The sequence below is a fragment of the Marmota monax genome, unplaced genomic scaffold, assembly GCF_021218885.2.
Source record: "Marmota monax isolate L192 unplaced genomic scaffold, Marmota_monax_Labrador192_F-V1.1 WCK01_AAM20220418_F8-fsc00338, whole genome shotgun sequence".
NCBI lineage: Eukaryota > Metazoa > Chordata > Mammalia > Rodentia > Sciuridae > Marmota > Marmota monax.
In genome coordinates this window covers 19,480-46,769 of record NW_026693035.1, presented here as the reverse complement: position 1 = coordinate 46,769, position 27,290 = coordinate 19,480, and the positions used below count along the sequence as shown (strand labels likewise).

Sequence of the window (27,290 nt, the reverse complement as noted above, 5' to 3'; positions counted from 1 at the left end):
GATTTAGTTGACAGTTCCTCTTCTTGCTTCCTCTGAGTGAATGCCCTGTTGCTCTGGGTTCCTCTCACCGCATCCTGCCGAGCCAGTCCCTAAGCGGGCGGCAGTGGTAGTAATAACTCCCCCTGGCAGTCCTGGGTGTGGCAGTGTGAGATCGTCCTGTGAGCCCTCCAGGCAAGGTGCTCCGGCCTGGTTCTTGGCAAGAAAGTGGGAACTGAGGCAGCATCCTATGAGCATCTAAGACAGGACAAGAGGAGATGGGAGACTGCTGCTGGTCATCCACACCAGGATAGTCATCTGGTCCCTCCCCAGCTCTCCCTAAAATCTTCACTCAGGTGAGCCCAGACCCTGGCAGGCCCACAGAGCCATACCATCCCTTTTCGTGTGGCTCCTTAGGGACAAAGTGCTAGTCCCTGCCTGGACCAGCCCTACCTGCCTCTCAGACATCTGAGACCATAATTCCACCCTGGACCCTCTGGGCACTTGGTCCACCCACACCCCACACAGGAGCAGATCTGCTCATCTGGACCCAGGCAGCTCAGTTGGGCAGTTATGGGGCAGCCAGTCCCCAGCAGCGGAGGGCAGAGAAACGGGCACCCCAAACACCAAGCAGGTGGGAGTGGGTATGCAGCAATGGAGGGAGCCCAGATGGGAAAGTTTCAATAAGAGGGTCCCTGGAACAGATGGGTGGCTGAGCAACAGGTGGGAGAAGACCCCAACCTGGTTCCCTGTCTACCTGGAGCTTGTCCCCATGTGGACTCCAATCGGGAGTCTGATTCCATACATCTGATGGCTCCTGGAAATTGGGATTCTAAATCACTTCCTCAGAGATGAAGTCATCCTTGGGCCTGTGTAGACACCTACGGGGCAGGAGCCCTAGAAGGCTGCACCACCCCACCAGGGCCAAGCCCAGCTCCCTTTCCCAGGCCCCCAAGAGCCATCTGCCAGCTCCTCCCTCCTGCTCCCTGCCACTCCTGTGCCTCAGTCAACTACATGAAACCACACCCAACTGCCTGGTGGCTTAACCCTGAGGCTTAACCCATTCAGTGCCTGGGCCCAGCGGCAAGCATGCTGGCCAACAACCCTGGGGTGCTGCTGCCAGCTGGGGCTTGGCTAAGACTGCAGCTCCTGCCCCTCAGTGGTCAGGCCCCAGCTTCTCCGCAGCAGGGACACAGCCTGGCCCATCAGGCTGGCCGGGCGCTTCTCCCCACCGTGATCTAGTAGCCAAAGCAGACCAGGCGAGCCCAGGAGCAAATAACCACCACACACCACCTGCTTCACCAACCAAGGGTCACAGCCCTGCAGAGCCATGGGCCCACTGACACAGGGAAACAGCTGTCCCAGCTCGCAGGGCACCCTGTCTTCCCCTGTCTGCCTTTTGTCTGCTTGCACTCCCCCACATCCTCCCTCCCATCCTCCACCACTTATTTCTGAAAAGTTATGGTAAGAAAATGGACACAGTCTAAAATGAGGTGTAGCAACAGGTAACCTTGCCTGGCATTCCTTGCAGTCATTAGAATGACCTCACACCTTCCCAACAGATCCCATGAAAAAAACTGGATTACAAGGGTCAAAAAGTATCCACAGTGGGCTGGGGCTGGGGCTCAGTGGTAGAGCACTTGCCTAGCATGGGTGAGGCCATTCTCAGCACCACATAAAAATAAAAATGAATAAATAAAAAGTGAGCTGGGTGCAGTGATGCACGCCTGTGATCCCAGCAGCTTGGGAAGCTGAGGCAGGAGGATCACAAGTTCAAAGCCAGCCTCAGCAAAAGTGAGGTGCTAAGCAACTCAGTGAGACCCTGTCTCTAAATAAAATACAAAATAGGGCTGGGGATGGGGCTCAGTAGCTAAGTGTCCCTGAGTTCGATCCTCGGTACAAAAAGAAAAGTGTCCAGAAGGCCTGGGGCTGTAGCTCAGCATATGAAGGGCACGTGCCCATTGAGGAAAAGTTGCCCCTAGCCCAAAGGGAGGACCCCATGGGGCCCAACCTAAAGGCCAGGTAACTACCCAATCCCCTGCACCCTAATACCCATGTCCAGTTGCTTCAGTCACCACCGAGGTGCCTCAGGCTCCAGGCAGGGCTCTGTTGCTGCCCTCAGGAGTTCAGGCAGACCCTGGAGCTGATAACTGAGTGGGGTGGCCCCCACAGAGTGTCGGGTCCCCCTGGCCTGCATGCCTGCCCTCGCCGGCTCAGCCTCGTGCTCCGCTCCACAGACAACTTGCTCTGTTCCCTCCCGACAGGGAGCAGTGCCAATCAGGAAGCCAGGACTTCCTCAGCCATCAGAGGGGCAGGAAGCACGAGGCACCCAGCTCCTGTCTCAGCACTGTCGGTGGTGTGACCTGGCCCCAGACACGGCCCCACCCTGACCTCTCTTTCCCATCTGAGGCCCAACCATCCTCCATCCACCTCTTCCCTATGGGGTGTGATCAGGAACCCCTGCCTCCCTGGAAGACCAGGGGCACCATTAGGGCTCAGCCCTGGATCCTCAGCACCATCTTGGGGCCTGGGGTGCTGGGGAAATACCAGCTGCAAGAACAAATCTATGGAATAAAGATAAAAGCTGGGCACCATGGTGCATGCCTGTAATCCCAGTGACTCAGGAGGCTGAGGCAGGAGGATCACAAGTTCAAAGCCAGCGTCAGCAAAAGCGAGGCCCTAAGCAACTCAGGGAGACCCTGTCTCTAAATAAAATACAAAATAGGGCTGGGCATGTGGCTCAGTGGTCGAGTGCCCCTGAGTTCAATCCCTGGTACAAAAAATAAAAAACAAGAGAAAGGAAGGAAGGAAAAAAATGCCTACCTCAGAGGGTAATTTTGGTGCATTAAATAAGATATTGTGAGTAAACACACAGTCTGAGCCACAGGAAGCCACGCAAATGTCTGATTAATTGTTTTTAGAATCAAAAAATGTGGGTGGGTGAAGGTTCTTTCCACCATGCCATGGAAGGGCTATTCACTGGCCACTGGAGCCTCCACTTCCCCATCTGTACAATGGAACCTTGGCTGGGTAAACTAAATTGCCCTCCCAGCTCCCCTGGTGGAGACACTTGAAGAGTGGGAGTTTGAAGTCTGCAGAGATGCTTCCCTGGAACGTTGCCTAGGTGTTTGGGGTAGGGGTTGCTGCTCTTCTTTGGGGTTGGTTTTTATTTATTTATTTGTTTATTTGGTATTGGGGATCGAACCCGGAGGCCATTTACCACTGAGTCATACTCCAGCCCTTTTATTCATTTATTTATTTATTTATTTATTTATTTTGGGTACCAGGAATTGAACCCAGAGGCACTTAACCACTGAGTCACATGCCCAGCCCTTTTTAATATTTTATTTAGAAACAGGGTCTCTCTTAGGGCCTTGCTAAATTGCTCAGGTTGGCTTTGAACTCACAATCCTCCTGCCTCAGCCTCCCAAGCCGCTGGGATTACAAGCATGTGCCACCTCACTCAGCCAGCCCTTTTTTTTTTTTAATTTATTTTTCGTTGTTGATAGATCTTTCATTATTTATATATGGTGCTTAGAATCAAACCCAGTGCCTCACACATGCCAGGCAAGTGTGCTACCGCTGAGCCCCAGCCTCAGCCCCCTTTTAATTTTATTTTGAGGTTAGTTCTTGCTAAGTTGCTGAGACTGGCCTCAAACTTGTAATCCTCCTGCCTCAGCCTCCTGAGCCGCTGGGATTATAGGCGTGCACCACTCCACCGGGTCCTACAATGTGTTTTATTGCAATTTGATATTCTTCATAACGAAAAGAGGAAACAACCCAAATGTCCATCTGCTGAAAGGATGAATAAAATGTGGTCTCTCCACACTGAGGGATGTCCTTTGCCCATAGTAAAAGAAAGAAGCAGTGACCACACATCCACAGCCATGAACCTCAGAACGATGCTCCGCAAAAGACCACACACTGTACAATTCCACGTAGGTGAAATTTCCAGGGTCAGCAAAGCTGCAGAGACGGAGAGCAGATGGGTAGTGGCTTAGGGATGGAGGGAGTGGCTGGCTGGGTCTGAGAGCTAAAAGGATTTGGTTTAGATATGATGGAAATGTTCCAAATGGAACCGGGAAGGGTTGCAGATATCTGTTAGTCTACCAAAGCCATGGAATCACACATTCCCAATGGGTGAATTGGGGGCTCTATCAACTGTACCTCAATAAATCTGTTAAAAAAAAAAAGAAGGAGCCAGTGCATATCCGTAATCCCAGCGACTCAGGAGGCTGAGGCAGGAGGATCACAAGTTTGAGTTTGGCCCGGGCAATGTTGTGATACCATGTCTCAAATATTTTTTTAAAAAATGGGGTTTGGGGTATAACAGTGGTAGAGTGCTCGCCTAGCACATGTGAGGCCCTGGGTTCATCCTCAGCACTGCATAAAAATAAATACATAAAAGAAAGGTGTTGTGTCCAACTACAACTTAAAAAAAAAATGGACTGGGGATGTGGTAAATTGCCCAGGTTCAATCCCTAGTACCAAAAAAAGACAGAGTCAGACAGAAGAAAGAGATCTCCATGTCTAGGAGTCGCAAAGATAATAGGTTGTAGTCCCTTTTGACTGGACTTCGGGAGGGGATATTGAGGCTTATTTGGAATGTGATAGGTATTTTTTAAGTGAACCTCAACTGGGGGACATTTAGCCAGGGATGGAGTCTCTGTGTCCTAGATTAATGGATTTACTTGGTCTTGTGGAAGCGGAAGGGGATGACCTGGTGTAGCCTGTAGGGCAGCCATGGCTATAACTGAGGGGAGGGAGGATGGTGGAAACAGCAGGAAGGAAATCATGGCCTTAAATTTAGATAGAACAACTGTGCCTAAAAGGGGAACGGGGCATTGGGGCATCACCAAGAAGGAGTGTGAGAATGGGTGGCCTGAAAATAAGCAGGGTAGGAGTGGGGTGGTTTTGGGATATATTGCTTGTCCCCCTACCCCAATAATAGGGGACTGAGGGGGAAGTAAGGATCCCCAAAACTGGGGCTGGGGATGTGGCTCAAGGGGTAGGGCGCTTGCCTGGCATGCGTGCAGCCCAGGTTCGATCCTCAGCACCACATACAAACAAAGATGTTGTGTCCGCCGAAAACTGAAAAATAAACATTAAAAAAAAAGGATCCCCAAAACTCCTGTAAGACGGAGAATGTTGCTCCAGTGTCTATTAAAAAGAGAATTTTGTGACCATCAACCGTCACTTGGACCCTGGGTTCCAGCATGGTGATTGGACTTGTTGGGGCAGGAGTCTTGAGGCCCCATCAATCATCAGTGGCCAGTCCCACGAGGTTATGGGGGCGGCTCGGGCCTGGCCGTGCACCCCTTCGGGTACGAGGACAGTCCGAAGCCCAGTGGCCTATCATGGAACATTTTGGGCAGGGTCTGGTAGGCGACCTTGGATTGGGGCAGGCTCTGCTCCAATGTCCTTCTTGTCCACACTTAAAGCAAGCCCCAGGGGGTTCTAGTTTTAGGGGATGGTCTTGCCACTTGGGAGATGAGTTTTGAGAGGGCCCACGGAGGGCCTGAACCAGCATTTGGCACTTTAGGCGTTTAGCCTTCTCATCTCGGTTATGATAGACCTTAAAAGCAGTAGCAAGAATCTCGGTCTGGGGAGTGAGGGGGCCTCGTTCTAATGTCTTAAGTTTGATCCGAATATCAGGAAAACTTTGGGCAAAGAAATAAGTCATCAGTAACTGTCGGCCATCAGGGGTTTCTGGGTCCAAATTAGTGTATTGCAGGAGGGCCTTAGTTAGGCGGTCCAGAAAGGCTGATGGGTTCTCATGTTTATCTTGGATGATTTTCCTGAAGTTTCTCAAAATTAACTGCTTTCTGGGCTGCCCTTGTTAGGCCTGCCAGAATACAAGTGGTGAAATGATCTTGGTGTGTGATGCCGTTATTGGTGTTGTAGTCCCAGAGGGGATCTGGGTCTGGGACTGCTGGGGGCCCAATGGGATATGCCGGATTGGTCTGATGGATGTCGTCTGCATGAGTGCGAGCCTGCTCCCAAACCCGTCTTCTCTCTTCAGGAAGTAAAGTATTGTAGAGGATCATATAGACATCGTGGAAGGTGAGGCTATAGGCCTGTGTTAAATATTGGAATTCTTTGGTATCCACAACTGGGTTGGTAGTATATGAGCCTAGTCGGTTTTCAATTTGGGAGAGGTCAGCCATAGAAAAGGGGACACGTACTCGGATAATGCCTTCAGCACCTGCTTACCTCACGCAAGGGGGCAATTATTTGAGAAAGGGCATTGGTTTGGGTTTTTGATCTAGTGAGTGGAGGGGAGAAGTCAGGTTGCTGAGGTGAGGGTGACGGTGGAGAGTCTGGGGCAGAAGGTTGAGGGTGAGAATCTATTGGAGCTGGGCGATAGGGTGGAGATTCATCAGCAGGGTCAAGAGTAGTGGATGAGTCTGGAAAAGGAGAAAGTTGGGGATCAGTGGTAGGGGGGATTGGTTTGCAGGCTAGAAGAATTTGCAGAGGTTTGCAAGAGGTGCAAAGAGCAGGATTGGATCGGAGCAAGAAGAAAGCCTGGACATAAGCGATCTCTACCCATTTTTTCGAATGCTCACAGTAATTGTAGAGATCCCTGAGAATGGAGTGATCCAGGGACCCAAAAGGGGGGCCATCTGCTTTGGTTGTCTAAGGGATAAGTGGGCCAGGCCTGGGTGCTATATTTGATCAATTTTGGGGGTTTGATGTCTGGTGTCAAGGAGAGGGTTTTGAGGTTATCCAACAGGCATTGTAGGGGAGAGTCGACCGGCAGAGAAGACACATTATCCATGTCGCAAATGTAGTATAAGGAGGAGGGAAGAGGACGCAAAGATAGTATAAGAGAGAAGGAGGAAACTGATTTATTGGCAAAAGGGGCGTCCCCGCTAGAGCCAAAACTCAGGAGTGCCTTAGTGGCAGGTTTGAACTGCAGAGATTGGTCGTCACCGAATCCTGACAGTCGAAGCTCTCATCCTGGACCTTGGCCAAGGCTTTTCGGGACCCCTCCTGGAGAGGCCGGAGACTCCCAGGGCCAGAAAGAGGGGAAAGAGAGAGACAGGGGAAGAGAGAGGAAAGGGAGGGTAAGTGTCTCTCTGGCGGCTGAGTCTTGGAGGTGAGAGGACTAGGACTTTATGAGAGCCACCGAGACCGTGAAGGTCTGGGTGGGGTGATGTTCAGTTCTCTGTTATGTGTCCCTGGAGGTTACAGAGTCCTTCGAGGGAGACCTACAAAGCCTATGCTGGTAAACTACCAGCTGGGAAGGGAAGGGAATAATTTTGAACCCAGGAGTCTATTCTGCCCTAGGAAGGAGTCCCTGAGGGCCACTGTGGCCTTGAAGGCTGTGGGGGGGTGCTTTCCTCCCCGAAGGTGGGTGAAGAGGTTTGCTGGACAATCAAAGGTCAAATCCTCCCAAGACCACCATTGGGTTTAGGGCTCCAGGAAGGGGAAACTCACCAATCGAAGGCTGGGGGTGGATGGAATTCTGGTGGTTGAGAAAATGGGTTCAGGTCGTCTGGTGAGTGGCACTTCCAAAGGAAGAGGGACCCAGAAGTGGGTTTTCACCCTCTCCTGGGTTTCGGCACCAATGAAAGAAAAGTGACCACAACACTCGGAGCAACCAAGAGATCTTTTTTTTTTTTTAGAGAGAGAGAGAGATTTTTTAATATTTATTTTTTAGTTTTCGGTGGACACAACATCTTTGTTTGTATGTGGTGCTGAAGATCAAACCTGGGCCGCATGCATGCCAGGCGACGCTCTACCCCTTGAGCCACATCCCCAGCCCAACCAAGAGATATTTATTGCAGCAGTGCAACAAAGAGAAAAGAAAGAAGGAAAGAAGTTGGGGGGGGGGACAGCTGGGGAAGGCTTTTATAGCCCTTCTGCTGTGCTGCCTAAATCTAACAGGGTCTCTGGGTCTGCAAGCTGCCTTGTTGGCACACAAGGGGGTTAAGTGCTCGGCCTTGAGTGGCGGGCTGAGTGTTCAGCCTTGAGCAGGGGGGCGAAGCGCTCAGCCTTGAGTGGGGGCTTGGGCGTTTGTGCTTGAAGCAAACAGGTGATAAAGAACCAGACGAGGGTTTGAGTGGCCAGCTAACTTTGTTTGGCAAGCCCTGCAGACAGCTTACTCAGCCTGTCCTGCACCTAACACTGACTCTGCTCTGAAGTCACTTCCTGGCCCCCACTTCCCGGCCCCACCTGGACCCCAGGCTCATGGCCTCCCACACCCGATGACTCACCGGCCCTACCTGGTCCGCCCAGACCCACCTGCCCAGTCACCAGGTCCTGCCCGATCTGCATCTTCAACTGCTGCCTGGGTCCTCTCTCCTGGTGGCACTGCAGCCTCCTGGTTGGACCCTTGGCCTCTTGGCCTCTATGGCTACCCCCCTCCAGCCCTCATCTTGTAGCCAGAAGGGACTGCAGGTGTCTGTGACGAACGAAAGGAACCTGTCTCTGGCAGCATTTGCCCAAGCTCCTCACCCGGAGTACAAGTCCCCCAGAGTCCAGCCCTGTTAGGCTTTGGCCCCCAGAATCCAACACCCTCGCTTTTAGAAGGGCTGGCAGGAAGCTTTCCCCAGAGATGGCAGCCACAGTAGCTCCTGTTCCACATTTTTTGAGGGGGGGTACTGGAGATTGAGCCCAGGGCACTGTGCCACTGAACTACATCCCCAGCTCTTTTTTATTTTTTATTTTGAGTCAGGGTCTTCCTAAGTTACTGAGGCTAGCCTCAAATGTGTGATCCTCTTGCCTCAGCCTCCCAAATCACCGGGTTTACAGTTGTACACCACTGTGCCCAGCTCTTCTTACAACACAACCTTGGATGGTCCCATGGAGTGGTGGGCATCTGCAAACTCTCCCCTTGAATGTGGGCAGAACTTAATGCCTGTCTTAGCCAATGGGAAGCAGCAGAAGTGACACTGAATCTTCCAGGGCCAAGTCATAAGGAGCCTCCAACTTGCTCCTGGTTTTCTCAGGAACCATCTGCCATGCTGGGAGGAAGCCCAACCTGCCCATTTGAGGAGGCCCCACAGAGAGGAGAGGTGTAGGCATCCCAGCCAATAAGCAACATCAACCAGTAGCCATGTGTGACGATGACACTCCAGACAGTTCCAGAAGGTTCTAGCTTCCAGATTTAGCATCTTCCCAGAGGAGTCCCCAGACAAGCTTCCCCATTGTCCCGAGTCCTCCTGACTCGGCCATTCTGGGGGTCTGGAATGACTCCTCTGTGCTGTTCAATCACATCATTAGCTCCCAATCCCTTGTATTCAATACCTTCCTGCCTACAGCATCTTTCTGTTTCTTTTAAAACAAAATGCACAGAGAAGAGTCTGAATACACCCTGGCGGGTCTGTACTGAGGCCCAGCCCCCTCCAGGCCCGCCCCTCACTGGGGGTGCCTGAGCTGAGGAAGCACAGGGCCCCTCCAGCTCCTCTCACCACCCAAGGCCCCCAGACATCTGCTGACCCACCTCCTGACCCGCAGCTCCCTGGAAAGCAATACTCCCATTGGCTATTTCTCTGAGGGTGGGCAGCAGCTCACCTGGGGGCCAGATGAGTGAGGGACTGAGCTGTTCTTGTTCCAGATAAGAATGGAAGCCCTGGACATTTTTAATAACATGGCCACATCCGTCTGATCCTAGACTCTGGAACAACCACGTGATCCCAGGGTCCTTGAGAACTGTGTTCAACCCATGCCGGGATCCGTGGCTTTATTTCATGGGTCAATTTTACAGATGAGCTCAAGATCACACCCTGAGTGGAGGGGCCTGGGTCCTCCTGACCAGGGCTTGGAGCTTGGGGACCCTGGGCCACCCTCTTGCCACACGGCTCTCATGACACCCACCTTCCTGCATGAGGCGATGGCTGCAGGCACTTGGGCATGCAGGATGTTCATGTTCTCAACTTGAAGCAGAAAGCTCCGGGTGCCACTGCAGGGCTGGGGGAGGGCAGCGCAATGCAGGAATTGCTCTCCAAGCAATTTACCCTAGAGACTCCCACAAAGGGGCCTTATACACAGTTGTCCCATACAGCAGCTTTTGCATTCATGATGTGAATGTCTGTGAGCGGGGGATGAAGCAGATAAGACAAAGCATCCACAGAGCCCAGTGCAGAAGACAGAGTGAGGCCTGCTGGGGCCGATAAGGAAAATGCACATTTGTTAGGTGACAACTCAAGAGCCTGCTGTGGGGAGCAGCTACCCTGGGTGCAAGAAAATAAAACAGAACAGTTTCACCCATGGTGGGAGTATAAATGGGTGCTACCGCCATGGCAAACAATGTGGAGGCTCCTCAAAAAATTAAATATAAGCCAGGAGCAGTGGCACACCCCTTTAATCCCAGTGCCTCGGGAGGCTGAAGCAAAAGGATCACAAAGTAGAGGCCAGCCTCAGCAACTTAGTGAGGCCCTAAGCAATTTAGTGAGACCCTGTCTCTAAATGAAAAATAAAAAGAACTGGGGATGTGGCTCCGTGGTTAAGTGTCCCTGGGTTCAATCCTCAGTAGCAAATAAATAAAGAAAGAAAGAATTAACATCTAATCCAGAAATTCCACTTCTGTGTGCAAACCAAAAAGAATTGAAAGAAGGCTCCCTGAACTCATCTTTCTTGGCACCAATATTTTTTTCTTTTTTTTTTTTTTTTGGTACCAGGGATTGAACCCAGAAGTGCTTAGCCACTGAGCCACATCCCCAGACCTTTCATAGACAGGGTCTCGCAAAGTTGCTCAGGGCCTCCCTAAATTGCTGAAGCTGGCCTTGAAGTTGCAATCCTCCTGCTCAGCCTCCTGAGTAGCTGGGATTGCAGGTGTGCACCCCCACTCCCCGCACAGTAGCATTATTCACAATAGCCAAAAGGTAGAGGTAGCCGCGCCCCTTAATGGATGAATGAATGGTTCACCCACACAATGGTTGACTCCTGGGCCTTACAAAGGAAGAACACTAGCAGGGTGTGGTGGTGTACACCCAGCAGCTCTGGAGGCCGAGGTAGGAGGATCGAAATTTCAAAATCAGTCTCAGCAACTTAGCCAGGCCCTGTGTCTAAATTTAAAAAGGGCTGGGATGTGGTTAAGTACCTCTGGGTTCAATCCGTGGCATAAAAAATAATAATAATAACAGGGCTGGGCTGGGGCTCAGTGGTAGAGCTCTTGCCTAGCACAGGTGAGGTCCTGGGTCCCATCCTCAGCACCACATAAAAACAAATAAATAAGATAAAGGTTAAATTCTTAATAATAGTAATAATAATAATTAGAAAGGAGACATAAAGAAAAGATGAGGAAAAGATTCTATTTCAGAACTTCTGCATGATTTCCCAGACCTGTCACTCCCTAAGCCAGTCTCTCTCCCAGGCCCATCATTCCCAATTTTCTAGAAAAGCCATAAGCTTACCTGTGTACTGTTCATTAACCCCAAATAAGTCAATTAAGACAGATATGATATTTTAAGGAGCCAATAGGTTTAGGGGACTTTCCAGCGCTATCTACTGATCACATAATGAAGACCGTGACAGCTTGAGGATCTGGAGACTGACCAGGCCACCAGAAGCCATCTGAGGTCACCAGATACCATTCCTACATACCTTGCCATATCTGCCCCCACCAAGTTCCCTTTAAAAGAAGAGCCGGCAACCCCAAAACCCATCTTTTACTTTAGTCTGGCCCCCTGTTCTCCTTGAATTTGTGTCTCCTGTCCATGTTGGACTGGTGGATGATGAAATTCTTTTGATTCCTCAGGCCCCGAGTGGAGTTTCCCCGTCCTCCTGGGAACTCCCTGGACCCTTTTCAGGGCCACTCTTCTCCTGTAACAGAAGGACCATGGAACGAGTGGCTTAACAGCTGACACTTACTCTCTCCCAGTCCTGGAGGCTGGGCGTCTGAGATCGAGGCAGTTGGCAGTCTCTCTCCAGGACTCTAGCCGCCATCCCCGCCATCCTGGGTCCTCACAGGCTCCTCCCTCTCTGGTGGACACCTGTGGCCCATCCCCCACACTTTTTCTTTTTTTTTTTTGTTATTACCAGGGATTGAGCCCAGGGGTGCTTCACTATTGAGCCACCTCCCCAGCCCTTTCTTAGTATTTTATTTAGAAACAGAGTCTCTCTGAGTTACTTAGGGCCTCATTAAATTGCTGAGGCTGGTTTTGAACTTGCAATTTTTCATGCCTCAGCCTTTGAAGCTACTGGGATCACAGGCAGCACCACCACACCCAGACATCCCCTCTGATTTTTTTGATACCAGGGATTAAACTTAAGGGCACTCAACCACTGAGCCACACCCCCAGCCCTATTTTGTATTTTATTTAGAGACAGGGTCTCACTGAGTTGTTTAGTGCCTCACTTTTGCTGAGGCTGGTTTTGAACTTGAGATCCTCTTGCCTCAGCCTTCTGAGCCACTGGGATTACAGGCGTGTGCCACTGCGCCTAGCCTATACCCTCTTAGAAGGACCCCAATCCTATTGGGTTAGGGCACTCCTTAATGACCTCTTTTTACTTATTTATTTTTGTAGTGCTAGGGATAGAACCCAGGTCCTCACACATGCCAGGCAAGTGCTCTACCTCTGAGCCACACCCCAGCCTATGAAACCTCATTTTTTTTTGAGAGAGAGAATTTTAATATTTATTTTTTAGTTTTCGGCGGACACAACATCTTTGTATGTGGTGCTGAGGATCGAACCTGGGCCGCACGCATGCCAGGTGAGCGCCCTACCGCTTGAGCCACATCCCCAGCCCCTAAAACCTCATTTTAACTTACCTCCAAACCCTCTCAGGTACTGGGAGGTAAGACTTTTTTTTTTTTTTTTTTTTTTTGATACCAGGGATTGAAACTAGGGACACTTAACCACTGGGCCACATCCCCAGCCCTTTTTATTTTTTACTTTGAGACAGGGTCGTGTTGCTTAGGGTGTCACTAAATTGCTGAGGCTGGCTTTGAACTTGCGATCCTCCTGCCTCAGCCTCCGAGTCGCTGGGATTACAGGTGTGTGGCACTGCACCCAGCAGGAATTAGGACTTCAACATAGGAATCGGGGTGGACGGGGACACAATCCAGCCCATTACAAGGACAGAACTAGTTAATATGTGTAATTAATATGTGTAAAGGGATTAGCATCTGGTGCATAGTGAGGGGTGTCAATCCCTCCGTCTGGGAGACCCCATCTATTCCCTTCTCCTTTCACTGCCCCCGGGGTGGGTCTCAGAGCCCTCCCCACAGCTCAGGGAGGCCCAGATCCCCACCGCTCTCTTCTCCAAGGAACACTCTGGCCCCAGCAGCATCCCTTCCCAGCGCCCCTTCTGGGTCCCTCAAAGTCATCATTTGAGGGAAGAGCACTAGACGATCACAGGAGTGAGGTGGGCTCTCCTCCTCTCTCAAGTGGGATAGGCCTCATGGGCCTGAGGGTCCTCCCCAGAGGCCCTGTAGAAAGAGTGGGGTGCAGGAGACCTGGAGGGGTGTCCCATGGAGACGTGTCCTGGAAGCCCACAGCTCTCACCCACCAGAGACCTGCAGAGTCCTCTTGGGGCTTAGTCCCATCCCAGTGAGGCAACTTGAGAGCCTGGCCTTTGGACAGCAATGGGGGGCCCAGGGAGACTGTGGGGGGGCCCAGAGCTGTCCCAGCCTGCTCAGTTTCCTGTTTCCCTGCCCCTGAGCAGGCAGGACTGCCTCTCCTTTCTTTGCTCTTTCCCTGGAGTGCCATTGAATATTTCCCCTTAGTGACCTTTTGTGGTCACGGTTAACCCCAAGTCACCTGGAGTCCTGGCCACAGTTGTTTAGGCTCCCTGGGGACTCTCCAGGCCTCAGTATTCCCATCTGTGCAATGGGGAGTGGAACTTTTTTGTCACCGTACACTGCAGGCTTAGTAGAGGTACCACTCTCAGAGTTGGGGGATCCCTGATGTTCCCTAACTTGTCTGGGAGAAATGCAGAGGTTGGGGCACAGGGGACAGATTTGTATCCTAATAACCAATGTGGTGCAGGCTGAGGGCTGTGTGTGTGCGTGTGTGTGTGTGTGTGTGTAATTGAACTCTAGGGATGCTATCCCACGAGTTACATCGCCAACCCTTTTTATTTTGAGACAGGGTCTCCCTAAGTTGCTGAGGCTGGCCTCAAACTTGCAATCCTCCTGCCTCAGCCTCCGAGCTGCTAGAATTACAATCTGTGGTTGTTGTGTGCGCAGATCTTGTGTCGTGTGTCTATGCGCACAACATGCCTCTGGACACACTGTGCACCTACTGTGTGTGTGCATCTGTCTACACGTATCTGCACTTGCCCGTGCATCCCCTGAGTCTGTGTGGGTGCAAGTTCACAGGCGTTCATGTGTGATAGAGCACTGTTTGTGTACAGAACCCCTGAGAAGCAAAGGAGACTGCAGCTTCAGCTGGACCCAAAGTCTTGGAAACCTCAGAACTTGTCCCCACAGAAGAGACCCCCAGGAGGGAAAAGGCCAGGAGGCAGGGAGCAGGGTGCCCAGGTGAGTCTGGTGTTCCCTGTGGCCCTCCAGAACTCCCTCCTGTCTCCCTCCTCCTCTTGCCTCCGCGTGGGTCTGGGGGGTCCCCCTGGACCCCAAGCCAGACCTTACCTGGAACCTCACTGCCTTCCCCCTACCCTGGGAAGTCCTGTGCCTCTACAGGTCCCTCTGCCCAGGGCCTCTTCTGTCCCTTTCCCTGGGTGAGGCACCACCCACGGGAGAACTAGGAATGTCCCTCTTCACCTCCCTCAGACCCTGGGCTGCAGCCACCCATTGTCACATGGAGTTCACCCACTTCTGCAGAATGAATTCTGTAACAGCTGGTGGCACCTGGATGCGGGGACCAGACCCAGGCCATCCCAGAGTTGGGCTCTGCCTCGGGAATGGCAGTCTCCCTGCATTTGGCTCTTGAAGGTTTCATCTGTCCTTCCTTGTCACTGACACTTTTCTGGCTTCCGGCCTGGCCTCAATGAGGCGGAGCCGCAGAGACCCCTGAAGGCCAACAGTCCTTTGTGGCTGCCACCTGCCCCTGTCAATCTGAGGACTCCTGCTCCTAGGGACCGCCAATCACAGAGCGGGCCACCCTGTCCCGTCATCATCGGCCAATCAGCGCGCCCTCTGGGCCTCGGACAGGTGGGGACCAGCACCATCTTCCATCCTGGCCTGGCTGGTGGGCACCTGCTGGCTCGCGGCCCACCACGCAAGGGTGTGACTCTGCTCTTCGCCTCAGTTTCCCCCTCTGTAAAATGGAGCCCTAGGGATACCCTGGCATGAAATGGAAACACAAAAGGCCCAGTCCAAGGCCTGCCCCTCCGGAGTCCCTCAGAGGCTGGCCCCATGGAGCTCAGCCAGGGAGGGCAAGGGCATGGGCTCAATATCCAGGTCCACAGGCCTCAGTCAGTTTACTGTCTGCCTGGGAGAGACCCGCCTCCAAGCTTAACCCAGCCCCATGTGCATTGCATGTCATTTGTGGGGTGTGTAATTTAATGTTGGGGAAGGGACCCCAGGGGCAGGGGCATCTATCAACCGAGGGCGAATTACCCTTCACCTGCACTTGAATATTCAGCACGCGGAGTGGGAGTGAGAATCCCACCCCAGGCCCAGTACTCAGCCCCGCTCCTACTGGGTGCCCGGGGATCTGGGCAGAGGGGGCTAAACCAGAGTGCACCTCCTTGGGGAGCCTGGTTCAGAGCTCCCGGCCACCCGCTGCAGCCAAGGCCTGCCTGCCTTCCAGGTCTCCCACCCGTCCCAGCCCCCACACCAAGACACAGGCTGCTCAGGGGTGCAGACTTGCAGTACTTTATTTTGCTTTTTTTTTCCAGTTCAAAGCTACTATCATGGACATTTAGAGTTATACAAATGACACTTACAAAAAATAAAAGACCAAGACACCCAGAGTGAGATGCACGGTGGAGGGGAGGCCGGGGCAGGGTGGCCGGGACCTGGAGGGCTCAGGCTCACCCCAGAGCTCCCAGCTGCAGGAACACCTGGCTTCTTCCTGCCCAGGAGACCCGAGGTGTCAGACATGGAGCACCAAACGTGGCAGGGCTCTGGCTGAGGCATAGGGGCCCAGGGCTGGGGGTGGGCAGAGGGAGGGAGGAGGCCACCAGCTGGGGAGGGGGAGGGCAAGTGCCAAGAACCCGCCAAGACCACTCACAACTGCAACCAGGCTTGCCGGGGCCTCCAGCAGTGACATTAAAAAAAAAAAAATACTGATTTGGTCATTTTCTGCTTCCAGTCAGGCCAGAGTGGAAGGGAAGAGACAGGAACAGGGCATCCCCAGCCCAGCCCAGCCCAGAATGCCCCGGGGGCAGGACCTGCAGCCTGCTTAAAGTCAGGGAGCAGAGACCCTGCCATCCAGCCAGGACCCCAAACAACACACACGGGCAAGTCTGCCCCAGCCTGGTCAGCCCCACGGGAAGGCCACCCTCCTCTACAGGTGTGCAGGACTAGGCTCCATGGAGGAGTCCCTGCTGGCTGGCTGGGGACAAGCGCCCAGCTCCTGGGGGCAGGGAAAGGCTGCAGGAGGGAGCAGGAGATTCCAGTTAAGCGTTCCCGCCATGCCTAGGGGCCTGCCAGGCCACACTGCTCCACAGCCACTTCCCGGGAAATAAGGCTCAGAGTCGTCTGAGGTCAGAAGAAAGAGGTGGCAGCCTTGTCCCTTGGCAGAAGAGGGCAGAGGGACGTGAAGACCCTCCAAGGGATGGGCTGCAGCTGCTGACCCCTGGGGACAGGGGAGGGAGTCAGTAGGGGCAACAGGTGGGGGCACCGTTTTTCTCTGGGGTTTCCAGTTTCAAGGCAAGGGGCTCACCAGCTGCCACAGGGCCACCTGAAGAAGAGGGTTAGCAGGAGGGACTGAAGGAGCCCCCAGGCAGGCCAGGGTGGGCCTAGTACTCCCACAGAGAGGCGGGATCGATGGTCTCTGCACAGGCCTTCAGGACCCCCGCGTGGTCCCCCTTCAGATAGCGCCCGCCCACCTTGATGGCCACCTTATTATAGTCGCAGAACTCGAAGAAGAAGTCCACAGGGACGTCACTGCTGCTGGTGACAGAGGAGTCACTGCCCACCATCCAGTACTTGCCCGTGGAGTCTGGGGAGGGAGGACCCGTCAAGCTGTGTCCCGCTGACCCCCACCCACACCTGCCCTCTGGCTCCCACCCCGCACGGCCTTCCTCCTCCTTTTCAAGGATCAATGTCCCCCACCAGCTTCTAGAACTGACTGGAGTCCCCGTGCCCCCCAAACCCTCCTGCCCACACTGGACACATGGAGCTCTGAATCCAGCTCAGCTACTCTGGAGTCTGGGGTTCTGTCCGGCAGCTGAGGTGTGTCCAGCCAGCCTCCCCCGACTCACCTCCCACCCTCCACATCCCCCTGTCCAGGGCAAGCAGGTAAGTCCCCATACAGACAAGAGGGAAAGTGTGGTTCCCAGTGCAGGGCGCTGGTGGCCACAGGATACCCCTCCCCTGGGGCCAAGCAGGGCCACAGTGCTCCCTGGCTGGCACCTTCCAGAAGAACCTGCCTTTGATGTTGTAGGCGCCGTCATTGAACTCCAGCTGGAAGACGTCGTAGTTGGAGCGGTTGGCATCCAGGGTGCCAGTGACCTTACGGCAGCCGATGAAGCCATGTTCCCCACGAAACACGATTATAGGGCGGTTGATCAGCTTCATGAGGAATAGCTCCGAGTCCCCTGTCCCAGGAGGAGAGGGGCAGTGAGCCTCATGAAAGGGGGCAGGGTGGCAGCTGGGACAGCCAGGGTATGGCTCAGAGAGGGAAAGCCAGAAGCTGGGGGGGTCACACAGCAGCCAGCTCTTGGGTAAGCAGGGGCAGGGCCAGTTTGAGGGGTGCCCAGCACAGTATGGGCTTCAGGTGGGGCTGATAAGTGACCATGGTGTGCCTGACCCTCCTGGCTATTAGGGCAGCGCCAGGGAACCAGAGACATGGCATGCGCCCAAAGGCAGCTACCTGCTGTCTCCACCGAGGCGGCCAGCTGCCCGTTCTTCTTGGCGGTCACAAACTTGCCATTGGACGCTCTCAGGGTGATGCGCCGATCTCGCCACTCAATGTCAAAGAAGCAGCTGGCGTTCCTGGGGGTGGTGGGACAGGGTCAGGGTGCCATCTGGGTGGCACAGGAGGAAGGGATGAGAGCACGGGCAGGGGAAGGGGGCCACTCACTTGGTGGACGCGGTGGACTGCACACCCCCGGTAGATGTCAGCGTCCAGTACTTGCCCGTGTGCGTGCGGAAGGCACACTTTCGGGTGTCCCGGTCGATCTCGAGCTGGAAGGTCTCCTGGTCAGTCTCCTCGTCCTGATTGGCCGACAGATCCATACCTGCAGAGAGGGAGCCCTTGGCTGGTACAGGGCACCTTGTGTCCCCCAGTTCTGGACCCACTGCCCCGCCATCACACATCAACACACAGGGACACCACAGGGAAGGGGCCAGGGAGACCCTCAGCCTGCACATGAGTGGCAGTCGACAGGACCCAGTCACAAAGGCTGGGCTGACAGTCAAGGGCCCCAGCTCACTACACCATTTCCACCTTCTACCTCTGACCACAGAATACCCTAGGGGCGCCCGGGGTGGTGGTCAATCAATGCCTGTAATCCCAGAGCTTGGAAGGCTGAGGCAGGAGGATCACGAGTTCAAACCCAGCCTCAGCATTTGTGCAAGGCCCTTAGCAACTCAGCAAGACCCTGTCTCTAATAAAAATGTATAAAAACAGGCTGAGGATGTGGCTCAGTGGTTATGCACTCTGGGGTTCAATCCTCAGTACCAAAAAATGGAGAAAAAGATTATAAGGGCTGGTGGCGCAGGGCACATGCTCAGCCTGCAAAAGTTCCTGGGTTCCTTCCCAGGCACCAAAACCAAAGCAAACAAACAAACAGAAGTGACACCTCTGAACAAATCACCTCCAAGAGGTTCTCTGGAGCCAGGTGAGGAACCTTCCTGTGGCCTGGGACTGGGCAGGAGAGACTGAGTGTATGTTGTGGTTATGTAAGAAATGGCCTTGATTTTTTTTTTAGGTACAGATGGAAGTATTTCAGGATAAAACGCCCTGGTGTCAGGGATTTGCTTTAAATACAACCAAAAACATCACATAAAGGCACAGATGGAGATATTTTGGCAGCACATCGCCAGTTGGGGGAGGCGGGGCGCAGGCGGTATACGGGGGTTCGTTACAGTCTTCCTGCTTCCAGAATGGGTGAGATTTAAAAGAGTAAAACACGAGAGCGCAGGATCCTTCCAGAACATTTAGAAAACTCGTCACACCCCCTCCCTGCTGAACACTGGGCGCGGGATACCCCCACTGTCTGTTACGCATGTGTGTGCTTCACCCACGTGTGTGCTGTGTCTGGGCCTGGGAGCCATGTGACATCTGTATGCATCAGGAAAGAGCCCGGGTGACCATGTTGAGTCTTGGGAAGGCTCCTCCCTCCCCACCCCCCACTACAGTGCAGCCCCTGTCATTCTGTCCCTTGATTCTTTTAGGGAAAACCTGGAAGAGGGACCTCTGGGGGCCTCAAAGAAGCAGGGCCCCAAGGGCGTGGCAGGTGTCATCCCACAGAGGAGAGGACAGCTGGCGGATCTTGGATCCTGAAACGGAAGGACTCACTTTTTTTCTTTTTTGGTACCAGGGATTGAACCCAGGGGTGCTAAACTACTGGGCCACATCCCCAGCCCTTTTTTATTTTTTATTAGAGACAGGGTCTCACGGAGTAGCTTAGAGCCTCAGCTAAGTTGGAACCCCCCCCCCCCATGATCCTCCTGCCTCAGCCTCCCGAGGCACTGGGATTACAGGCTTGCAACACCCGCCTGGCAAGGACCCACCTTTAGTTCACATCCTCCAAGTCTGGGGGTGCTGGCACCATCTGAACTCAATCACATGCCCCTAAGTGCCAGGCAGAGGAGACCCTCAGCCCTCCTTCACAAAGAGGGAGACTGAGCCTGAGGGTGCATGTCCCTGGACCAAGGTCACAGGGTGAAAAAATAAGAGCTCTGGGAGGGGAGGGAGCAGACTCCTGGCCACGCCCTCCTTCCCCCCACTGTGCCTTGGGTCTACTAATGGGTGGGTGCAGCCTCCTCCTGACAGTCCGAGCCCCTGCCCCTGCCCCTCTTAGAACCTCTGGGCCTCTAACCTGTCCCCTGTTGGTGAATGGACCCACCACCAGGCCCCAGGGAAGCCGGGGTCTCTCCTTGCTCAGACCCCACCCAGTGAGAGGAGCCAAAGCCACAGGGTTGCCCTATGGCCACAGCTACACAGGGCACCTCCCACCGTCCCCCTCGCCTGCCCAGAAAGGGGGTGCGCATCTGCAGGCAGGCCAAGCGTCCATCAGCCAGGCGAGCTGGGCAGGGGGTTCAGGATCCTGCTCTAGGAGGCTGCATGGTAGGCCCCAGCCCGCCCCAGCCACAGAGCACCACCGCCCAACACGGTGATCAGAGGGAAGGAAGGGAACAGGCAGGAGGGAAAGCCCCTGGGGACCACCCCAGCAGCACAGAGGGGGCCCAGGCTCCCCAGGAAGGACAGTAGGCACAGGAAAGAGGCCAACGGGACAGGACCTGGGGCTGAGGGCCTCGCAGATGACCAGGGCACCACCAGCTACACCTGTGCAAGAGTGGACCCCAGTCAACCCCAGTCCTCCCAGCAACCTCATGAAGTGACACCATCTTCCTCCTCCCAGACAGAGGAAGACAGGGAGCTCCTGTGGAGGCCACTACTGGCCCAGGGCCAGGGACGGCCACCATCTGCTTGGGTCCTCACACCCCATCCACGAGATTGCCTCCAGGCCTCAGAAAGTTTGATGAAAGGCCTCAACCAGACAGGGAGGCACCTGAGGTGGCACCAGGCACCCTGGGTGACACCTTCACTGAACCCTGCCTCAGCTTCCCCGCCAGGATGTAGGGAGCCTTCGGGGGCCTTGTACCAAGTACCCCCAGGTCCTCCCACCAGGAAGGGCTGGGGGAGGGGAGCGGTCCCCACCCACCCAGGCCCTCCAAGGCCTCACCCAGCCCCCAAAGGCCCCACTTGGCCTCGCTGCCTCTAATTGGGTGCTGTTACCATGGGAACGGGTTTTCTGTGGGATTTATCTCTTCAACCGCGGCACAGAAAACCTGAGTCACAGGCTCAAGGAGCCCCGCGGAGCCAGGAGGCTCCTCAAAGGCGCCCAGGACATATCTCTTGCCCTCTCCAGGAAGCCCTGGGCCCCTGCCTGCCCTCCATCCTGACCCCTGCGCCCAGCTTCTCTGCCACTCTCTGGGGGGGCTCAAAAAGGGCACTCGCTCCCTGAGGTCACCTTCCTGAACCCCTTCCAGCCCTTGGGAGCTCCCAAATCCCCCTGGCTTGTCCAAAATAGGCACTTCCCCTGAACCCATCCAGATTAGGCAGGGGGCTTGGAAAACCCGTGGCCTCACCTCGTGTCCCTCTCTCCAGGCAGCTGGGAACCCCTGAACCCCTTCTCCATCTCACAGGCCAGCCCCTGTCTCAGGGAGAGAACTCATGCATTCTCACAAAGCCCAGCCTGACAGTCCCTTGGAATAGCTGGGACAGGGCACCACAGAGCCAAGCTGGGTGCAGAGCTCAGATACAAGGGCGAGTGACAAGAAGAGAGGCCAAGACCAGAGGAGTGTGCTGAGCCACGCAGGGCAGCGTCCTGAGCAGGAGGGAGATGCCACCTGGGTAAGGGCTTGTTCACAGGCTAACCGGGCCCTGTTGTGATGTCTCCTCCCAGGAGCACGGCCTACCTGGGGAGTCTGTGCACGTCCCAGTTGGGGAAACTGAGGCTGGAAAGCAGGAGGCAGCCTCTGCCAGGAGCACCAGGCCCCCGCACACCCAGCCGCACACATCCTGCAGGGATGATTCATATCCCCAGCCCTCCGGGCCCCAGGATCCTCCTCCTTCCTGACTGGCGGTTCCCAACATGTGCGGAACCCAGCCCGCCTTCCTGCCACGAAGGCCTATCCAAGACACACCCCCACCCCATGGAGGTTCAGGATCCTGTGTTACCTCCACCCCTGGAAGCCCTGAGGCGACAGCGTTTGCTGATACAGTGGAGGCTCAGCCTCAGACCCCCAAGCCTCCCCATCCCCCATTTCACATCCCTTTAAACACCAAGATGAGCCAGATCGGCCTTACTTCAACTCCAGGCTTCTCCTGAAAGCATAACTGAATCAGCTTGAATCATAACTGTGGTGCCCCAAGTGAGCTGTACTACAGAGAGGTATCTGCCCAGGCTTGCCAAAAAACACCCTCAGGCTCTCTGTTCCTCCTCAGCCCCCAAGGACTAAGGTCACCTGCTCTAGTCCCATCCTCCCCAGGGAAGGAGGCTCTGGACACAGCCCAATAGTCACAGAGAACATCTGTGTTAATGAGTACCATCCAAGTCCTGTGGCCCTGCAAGTCCCTCCAGCTCCACCTCCCAACCTCACAAACTTCATCCTGGCCACGAATTTCATCTGTGCCTTCCTGCCACAGGGCCTTTGCACAAGCTGTAGCCACCACCGTTCCACACACTTAGTATAGCCACATCACTCTCAAGGTCAGCTCAAGTGTCCTCTCAGGAAGGAGCAACCTGCCCATACAATCTGAGACCCTGATCCTGTATCCCCAGTCTTTCCCTTGATATCTCAGTCATGTCCCCAAGAGAAGGTAAGCTACATTTCTTCTCGGCTCACATCTCGGCACATCCTCAGTGTTTACTAAACAGGTAGAAATCGTGATCCACCCAGAAGTGTGAGATGGGAAACAGAATGCTGGCAAGCACAAGGGTGCCCAGATAAGGGCACATTCTAGAGTCAAACGTACCCAGTCCTGCAAACTATTTACTTGCTGCCTGACCCAGGGCAAGTGGCTTCACCTCTCTGGGCCTTACCTCAGCTAACTCAGGCCCCTCCCAGGCCTCCACCTTTACCTCACTGCCAAAAGGGCCCAAAGCCAGTTGGGAGAATGGCCATCCGAGGACCCCCTCCACTGGGAGGGAACTGCCTGGGTCCCCATCCAATTATCTCCAAGGCTGGGGTCCAACTGCCCATCCAGGAGCAAGACCCTCACAGGCCTCTCCAGGGGGCCTCTGGCTGCAAACAGCTTCTTGGCAAAGGACAGGGAACGCCAGAAGGCAGAGACAGGGCCAAGGGGGAGGGTCTGGGAAAGGAGGCAAAGAGTGGGGCTCACTTCTGGCGCCCAGACCCGTCGGAAATGGCCTGCCTGCGGGAGGCCCTGGAAGGGACAATCGAGTTGCCGCCAGTTGTTCCCTGTAGGGTTCTTGGGCACGAATCCACTCGGGGTAGGGGCTTCCCCGGGAGTCGGGCTGGGGCTGGGGTCTCCCTCTGAGCGCCCAGGCAGCTCGGGCGCCCGAGCCGGGAGGCGCGCGTCAGGGCACAGGGCGGGGTGCCTGGCGCACTGCCAACCGAGCCACGCTGCTGGCCGGCTGCTGCGCGGAGTGAGGCCGCCTCCTGGGGCGCCTCGGGACGGGACATTGCGCCTGGACAGCGTCTATGGCCGCATTAGAGCTTCCTCCGCAAGAGGACCCTCCAGAGCCGATCCCCTCCCCCGCCCCGCCGCATCTGGTTTTCCCATCTGCAGAGACCAAGCAGGACAAAGGGGGAGAGGGAGGGCCCAGCGAGGCGACCCGCCCCCTGCTCACAAAGGCCGCGGCCTCGAGCGCGGGGCAGGCGAGAGAGGAGGGGCGGGGGGAAGGGCAGACACTCGGGAAGCCCCCCCACCCCACCCCCCGCCCCGCAGGCCCCGACCCCGCCCGGCAATGGGAGGAGGTACACAAGGCCAGGCGCGAGGGGAGGTGGAAGCACACCCCGTCGGGATCAAAAGCCCGGCTAACCTCCCCCACCTCGCCAGCGACAGGAGGAAGGGGGTTGGGGGCCTGTGCCAGTGGTGACCGTCGCCTCCTCCCTCTATCTAAAGGCCTGCGGAAAGGCGGACCCACTAGAGCAAAGGGGCGGGGGCGCCCACTCCCCAAGAACTGGGAGGATTCGAGGCATCAGCGCGCGTGGGGAGAACCCAGGTTGGGTGGGGGTGGCACACAGGGCGGCTCCAAAGCTGGGCCTAGGGGGCCCCACGACTCCAGCCTCGGATGGGAGGCACGTAGCGGCGCCTGAGGATGGGCGAGGCCCCACCCCTTTGCCCCCTCCTCTGGGCGGAAACACAAGTCCCGTGGAGGGGCGAGGTGGCCTGTACGCCTAGCGCAGGGCACTCAAGGAACTGGCGATAGCAGCGGCGCCGCGGGCTGGAAAGGGCGGGAGACTGTAAGGACGCGGGTGGGGTGTGCTTTGTGCACCGACCGGGAGACGCGGGGCGGCGTCCCCACTCACCCTGGCGCGTGGACACGTTCCTCTCGTTGGCCGCCTGCAGCACGACCTGGGCGCAGCTTTGCTCCAGGGCGAAGAGCTCGTCCTTGCCCACCTTGGTGGCCTTGCCCGCCTTCAGCGTGCCACTGGGCCCAGACGGCGCCAGGTAGCGGCCTTCGCAGTCGCGGAAGGCCACCTTGCCGGAGCGGAACTCCAGCGTGTAGCCGGTGGCGGGCTCGGGGCGCGCTACCAGGCGCCCGTCGTGGCGCAGGAAGCGGTGGTCAGCGGTCTGCACGCTGTAGCGCTGGTCCTGGAAGGCGAGCGTGATCAGCGAGTCGACGCCCCAGGGCACGTCGCGGTCCACCGCGATCTCGTCGGCCGGCCGTGCGCTCAGGTGCGCGTAGCGCTTTCGGGTCAGGCTGTAAATGTTGACCTGCGGGTGCATGGCGATGTGCACGCTCCACTTCTCGGCCGGTGACACGGTCTGGGCGAAGCACGACAGGCGGTCCTCGGTGCCGCCAAAGTAGCGCCGGTGCGCCTCGGACTGCAGCGACCAGCGGCCGTCGTCGTGCGCCACGATGAGAAAGCGGCAGTCGGCGCCGGGCACCTCGCACTCGCAGGTCACGTTGCCGTCCTTGTCCGCTGCCAGGTAGCGGCCTAGGTGGCTGCGCAGGCACACGGCTGCGCTGCCCGCCTCGTCGGGCGGCTGCTCCAGGGTCCAGATCTGCTTCTTCTTCAGGCTGCTGGCCGACGCGTTCACCTTGAACCCGAACGCCTCGGCCGTCAGGTACTTGTTGCCGCAGTTGATGAGGCCGAACTGGATCTGCACGGCCTCGGCCGTGCCGTTGGCGGTCATGGTGGCGGCGGGCGGAGGCCCCGGCGCGGCCCGGGAGGTGGGTGGCGGTCCCCTCAGCGGCTCCCCTGCTCCTTTGTCTAGCGGCCGCGGCCCGCGCGCACCCTCCGCAGCGCTCCACAAAGCCAGCCAGCCGCTCCCGCCCGCTTTATAGGCGGGGTGACGTCAGCGCCGCGAGGCCCCGCCCCGCCCCCCGAGCTTGGCAGGGGAGGGCCCGGAGCAGACTCTGCGGAGGGCTGCCCGGGGGGCGCCGGGCGCGGCTTGTCACTCACTCAGCCTCCGTTCCTTCTCCACCGCCGGCCTCTGCAGCCCTCGTTCCTCCCGCGGCCGCCGGTTTCCCCCATGCTATCGCTCCATCCCTGGTTCCCAGTGCCCACTATGGAACCCATCGGATGCCCCCCACCGCCCCCAACCTGGGGGGGAGGGGTGGAGATGGACAGGCCAGGTGGGAGGTGACTTCAGAGGCCACAAGAACCCCAGCGCAGATCCATGATAGATGGAATCGGATCCGGGGAGCCCCAGAAAGTGGCCTTAGAGCAAGGTCTTGAAGGAGCCAGAGATAGGTAGAAGGTTGGCAGATGAGAAGACCTGGTGAGGAATGGGTCGGGCTGGAGCTGGAGAGGGGCCTGCGGACCCCAACCGCCCAATCCAGGATGCACTTAAACCTTGCAGAAAGACCCTCTGGAGCAGAAGTTGTGGTTCCCTGAGGCTTCTGTCCCAGTGCCATGCAGCCTGGCTGGCCCAAATAGGTCTCAGTGATAGCGGGGTTGTCAGTGCCAGTGTCCCCATTCTGGTGATGCACAGTCACATGCTTCTGATCTACCAGGCGGTGGGATGGGCAGGGCAGGAATTACTGTTCCCATTTTTTAGGTACATCAGAGAGGTCAGACAACCCTAGGACAGCCCAGCCCAGCAGCTCAGAGCAAGGTCTCAGTGCCTCCCACTCCCCCACCCAAGCCCCAACTTTGTGTTGACTTTGTGTGGAGAGTGTGACTCTGGTTGTAGCTCTCCCATCCTTCAGGACCCCAGTGCTTCATCTTCCTCCCTCAGAAGGGACATTCCCTACAAACATCACCTCCCACCACCCATCTAGGAACACATCCCCTTTCTGAGCCTCTCAGAAGGCCAAGACTTTTCCTGGGACATTCCCCAAATGCCAGGCAGGCCCCTGGAATGCCAGCATGGCCACAGGCTGCCCACAGATCCCAGGCTGGGCCCTTCAGTGCCCCTGTGGCTTTGACACTGAGTTAGCCAGTCCTCAGCTTGCTTGGAACACCCTGCCTACTCAGAGCACCCCAGCCTGCCCCTGCCCCAGGTAATCCCCTCCAGGGATTTTCTGGGTGGGGAGGGAAGGTGGTGTCACTTCTCACTGTTCTGACTCAATTGTGCTTCCTGGAAGGGCCTTGAGCCCCAGTCCAGAGTAGACTGTACCATCCCCTCCTATAGAGCCCACCTTGCTGGAAATGAAAAGTTTCTTCTATGGACCCTTCTAGTGGGCCTTGCAAACCTGGGCTTGAAATCCTGTACTTTGTGACTTGGGCAAGTTATTTAGTCTCTCTGAGCCTGTTTCCTCATGTGAGGGTGGAGTTGGGGAGAGGATACTAGGTATTGAACCCAAGGGCACGCTACCACTGAGCTACATCCCCAGACCTTTTTATTTTTTACTCCCTAAATTACTGAGGTTGTCCTCCAACTTGCAATCCTCCTGCCTCAGCCTTCCAAGTCTCCCAGATTACAGATATGCACCACCTGTTTCTTTTGCAAAAGAGATACCAATCACTGGTAGTGGTGGCACATGACTATAATCCCAGTACCTTAGGAGGCTGAGTCAGGAGAACAGTAAATTCGAGGCCAGTCTCCACAACTTAGTGAGGTCCTAAGCAACTTATCGAAACAGTCTCAAAATAAAAGATTTAAAAAGGGCTGGTGGTACATATCTTGTAATCCCAGCAGCTCTGGAGGCTGAGGTAGGATGATCGAAAGTTCAAAGCCAGGCTCAACAATTTAGCGAGGCCATAAGCATAACTTAGTGAGATCCTATCTCAAAATATTTTTTAAAAGGGTTGGGGATGTGGCTTAGTAGTTAAGCAGCCCTGGATTCAATGTCCTGTACCCAAAAAGAGTGGGGGCATGACAATCCCCTTTCCCAGGTTGATCCAAGAGTTCCCAAGGGCGTAGAACTCATTTAGACACTGACCCAGCTACCCTCAGACTCATTCCAGCACCCAGGAGTCCTTT

At 55.7% G+C, this 27,290-nt stretch overlaps 1 protein-coding gene across 1 annotated transcript; it reads right to left on the bottom strand.

Moving 5' to 3' along the window:
* Positions 1–15,687: 15,687 nt before the first annotated feature.
* Positions 15,688–25,183, bottom strand: Fscn1 (fascin actin-bundling protein 1). The gene is made up of 5 exons (XM_046453787.2): positions 24,224–25,183; positions 18,078–18,234; positions 17,868–17,989; positions 17,425–17,592; positions 15,688–16,994 (listed from the first exon to the last, which is right to left on the bottom strand). The coding sequence occupies exons 1-5, from the start codon at positions 25,053–25,055 to the stop codon at positions 16,792–16,794; spliced, it is 1,482 nt and encodes a 493-aa protein (XP_046309743.1). The 5' UTR covers positions 25,056–25,183; the 3' UTR covers positions 15,688–16,791.
* Between the last annotated feature and the right edge of the window lie 2,107 nt (positions 25,184–27,290).

Excerpts from the sequence above, each read along its gene's own strand:
- Fscn1 (XM_046453787.2), bottom strand. The coding sequence starts at position 25,055 with ATGACCGCCAACGGCACGGCCGAGGCCGTGCAGATCCAGTTCGGCCTC. Across the intron at positions 18,235-24,223 it reads GAACGTGTCCACGCGCCAGG|GTATGGATCTGTCGGCCAAT; the intron begins GTGAGTGGGGAC and ends CCCTCTCTGCAG. Across the intron at positions 17,593-17,867 it reads CGCCTCGGTGGAGACAGCAG|GGGACTCGGAGCTATTCCTC; the intron begins GTAGCTGCCTTT and ends CTCCTGGGACAG.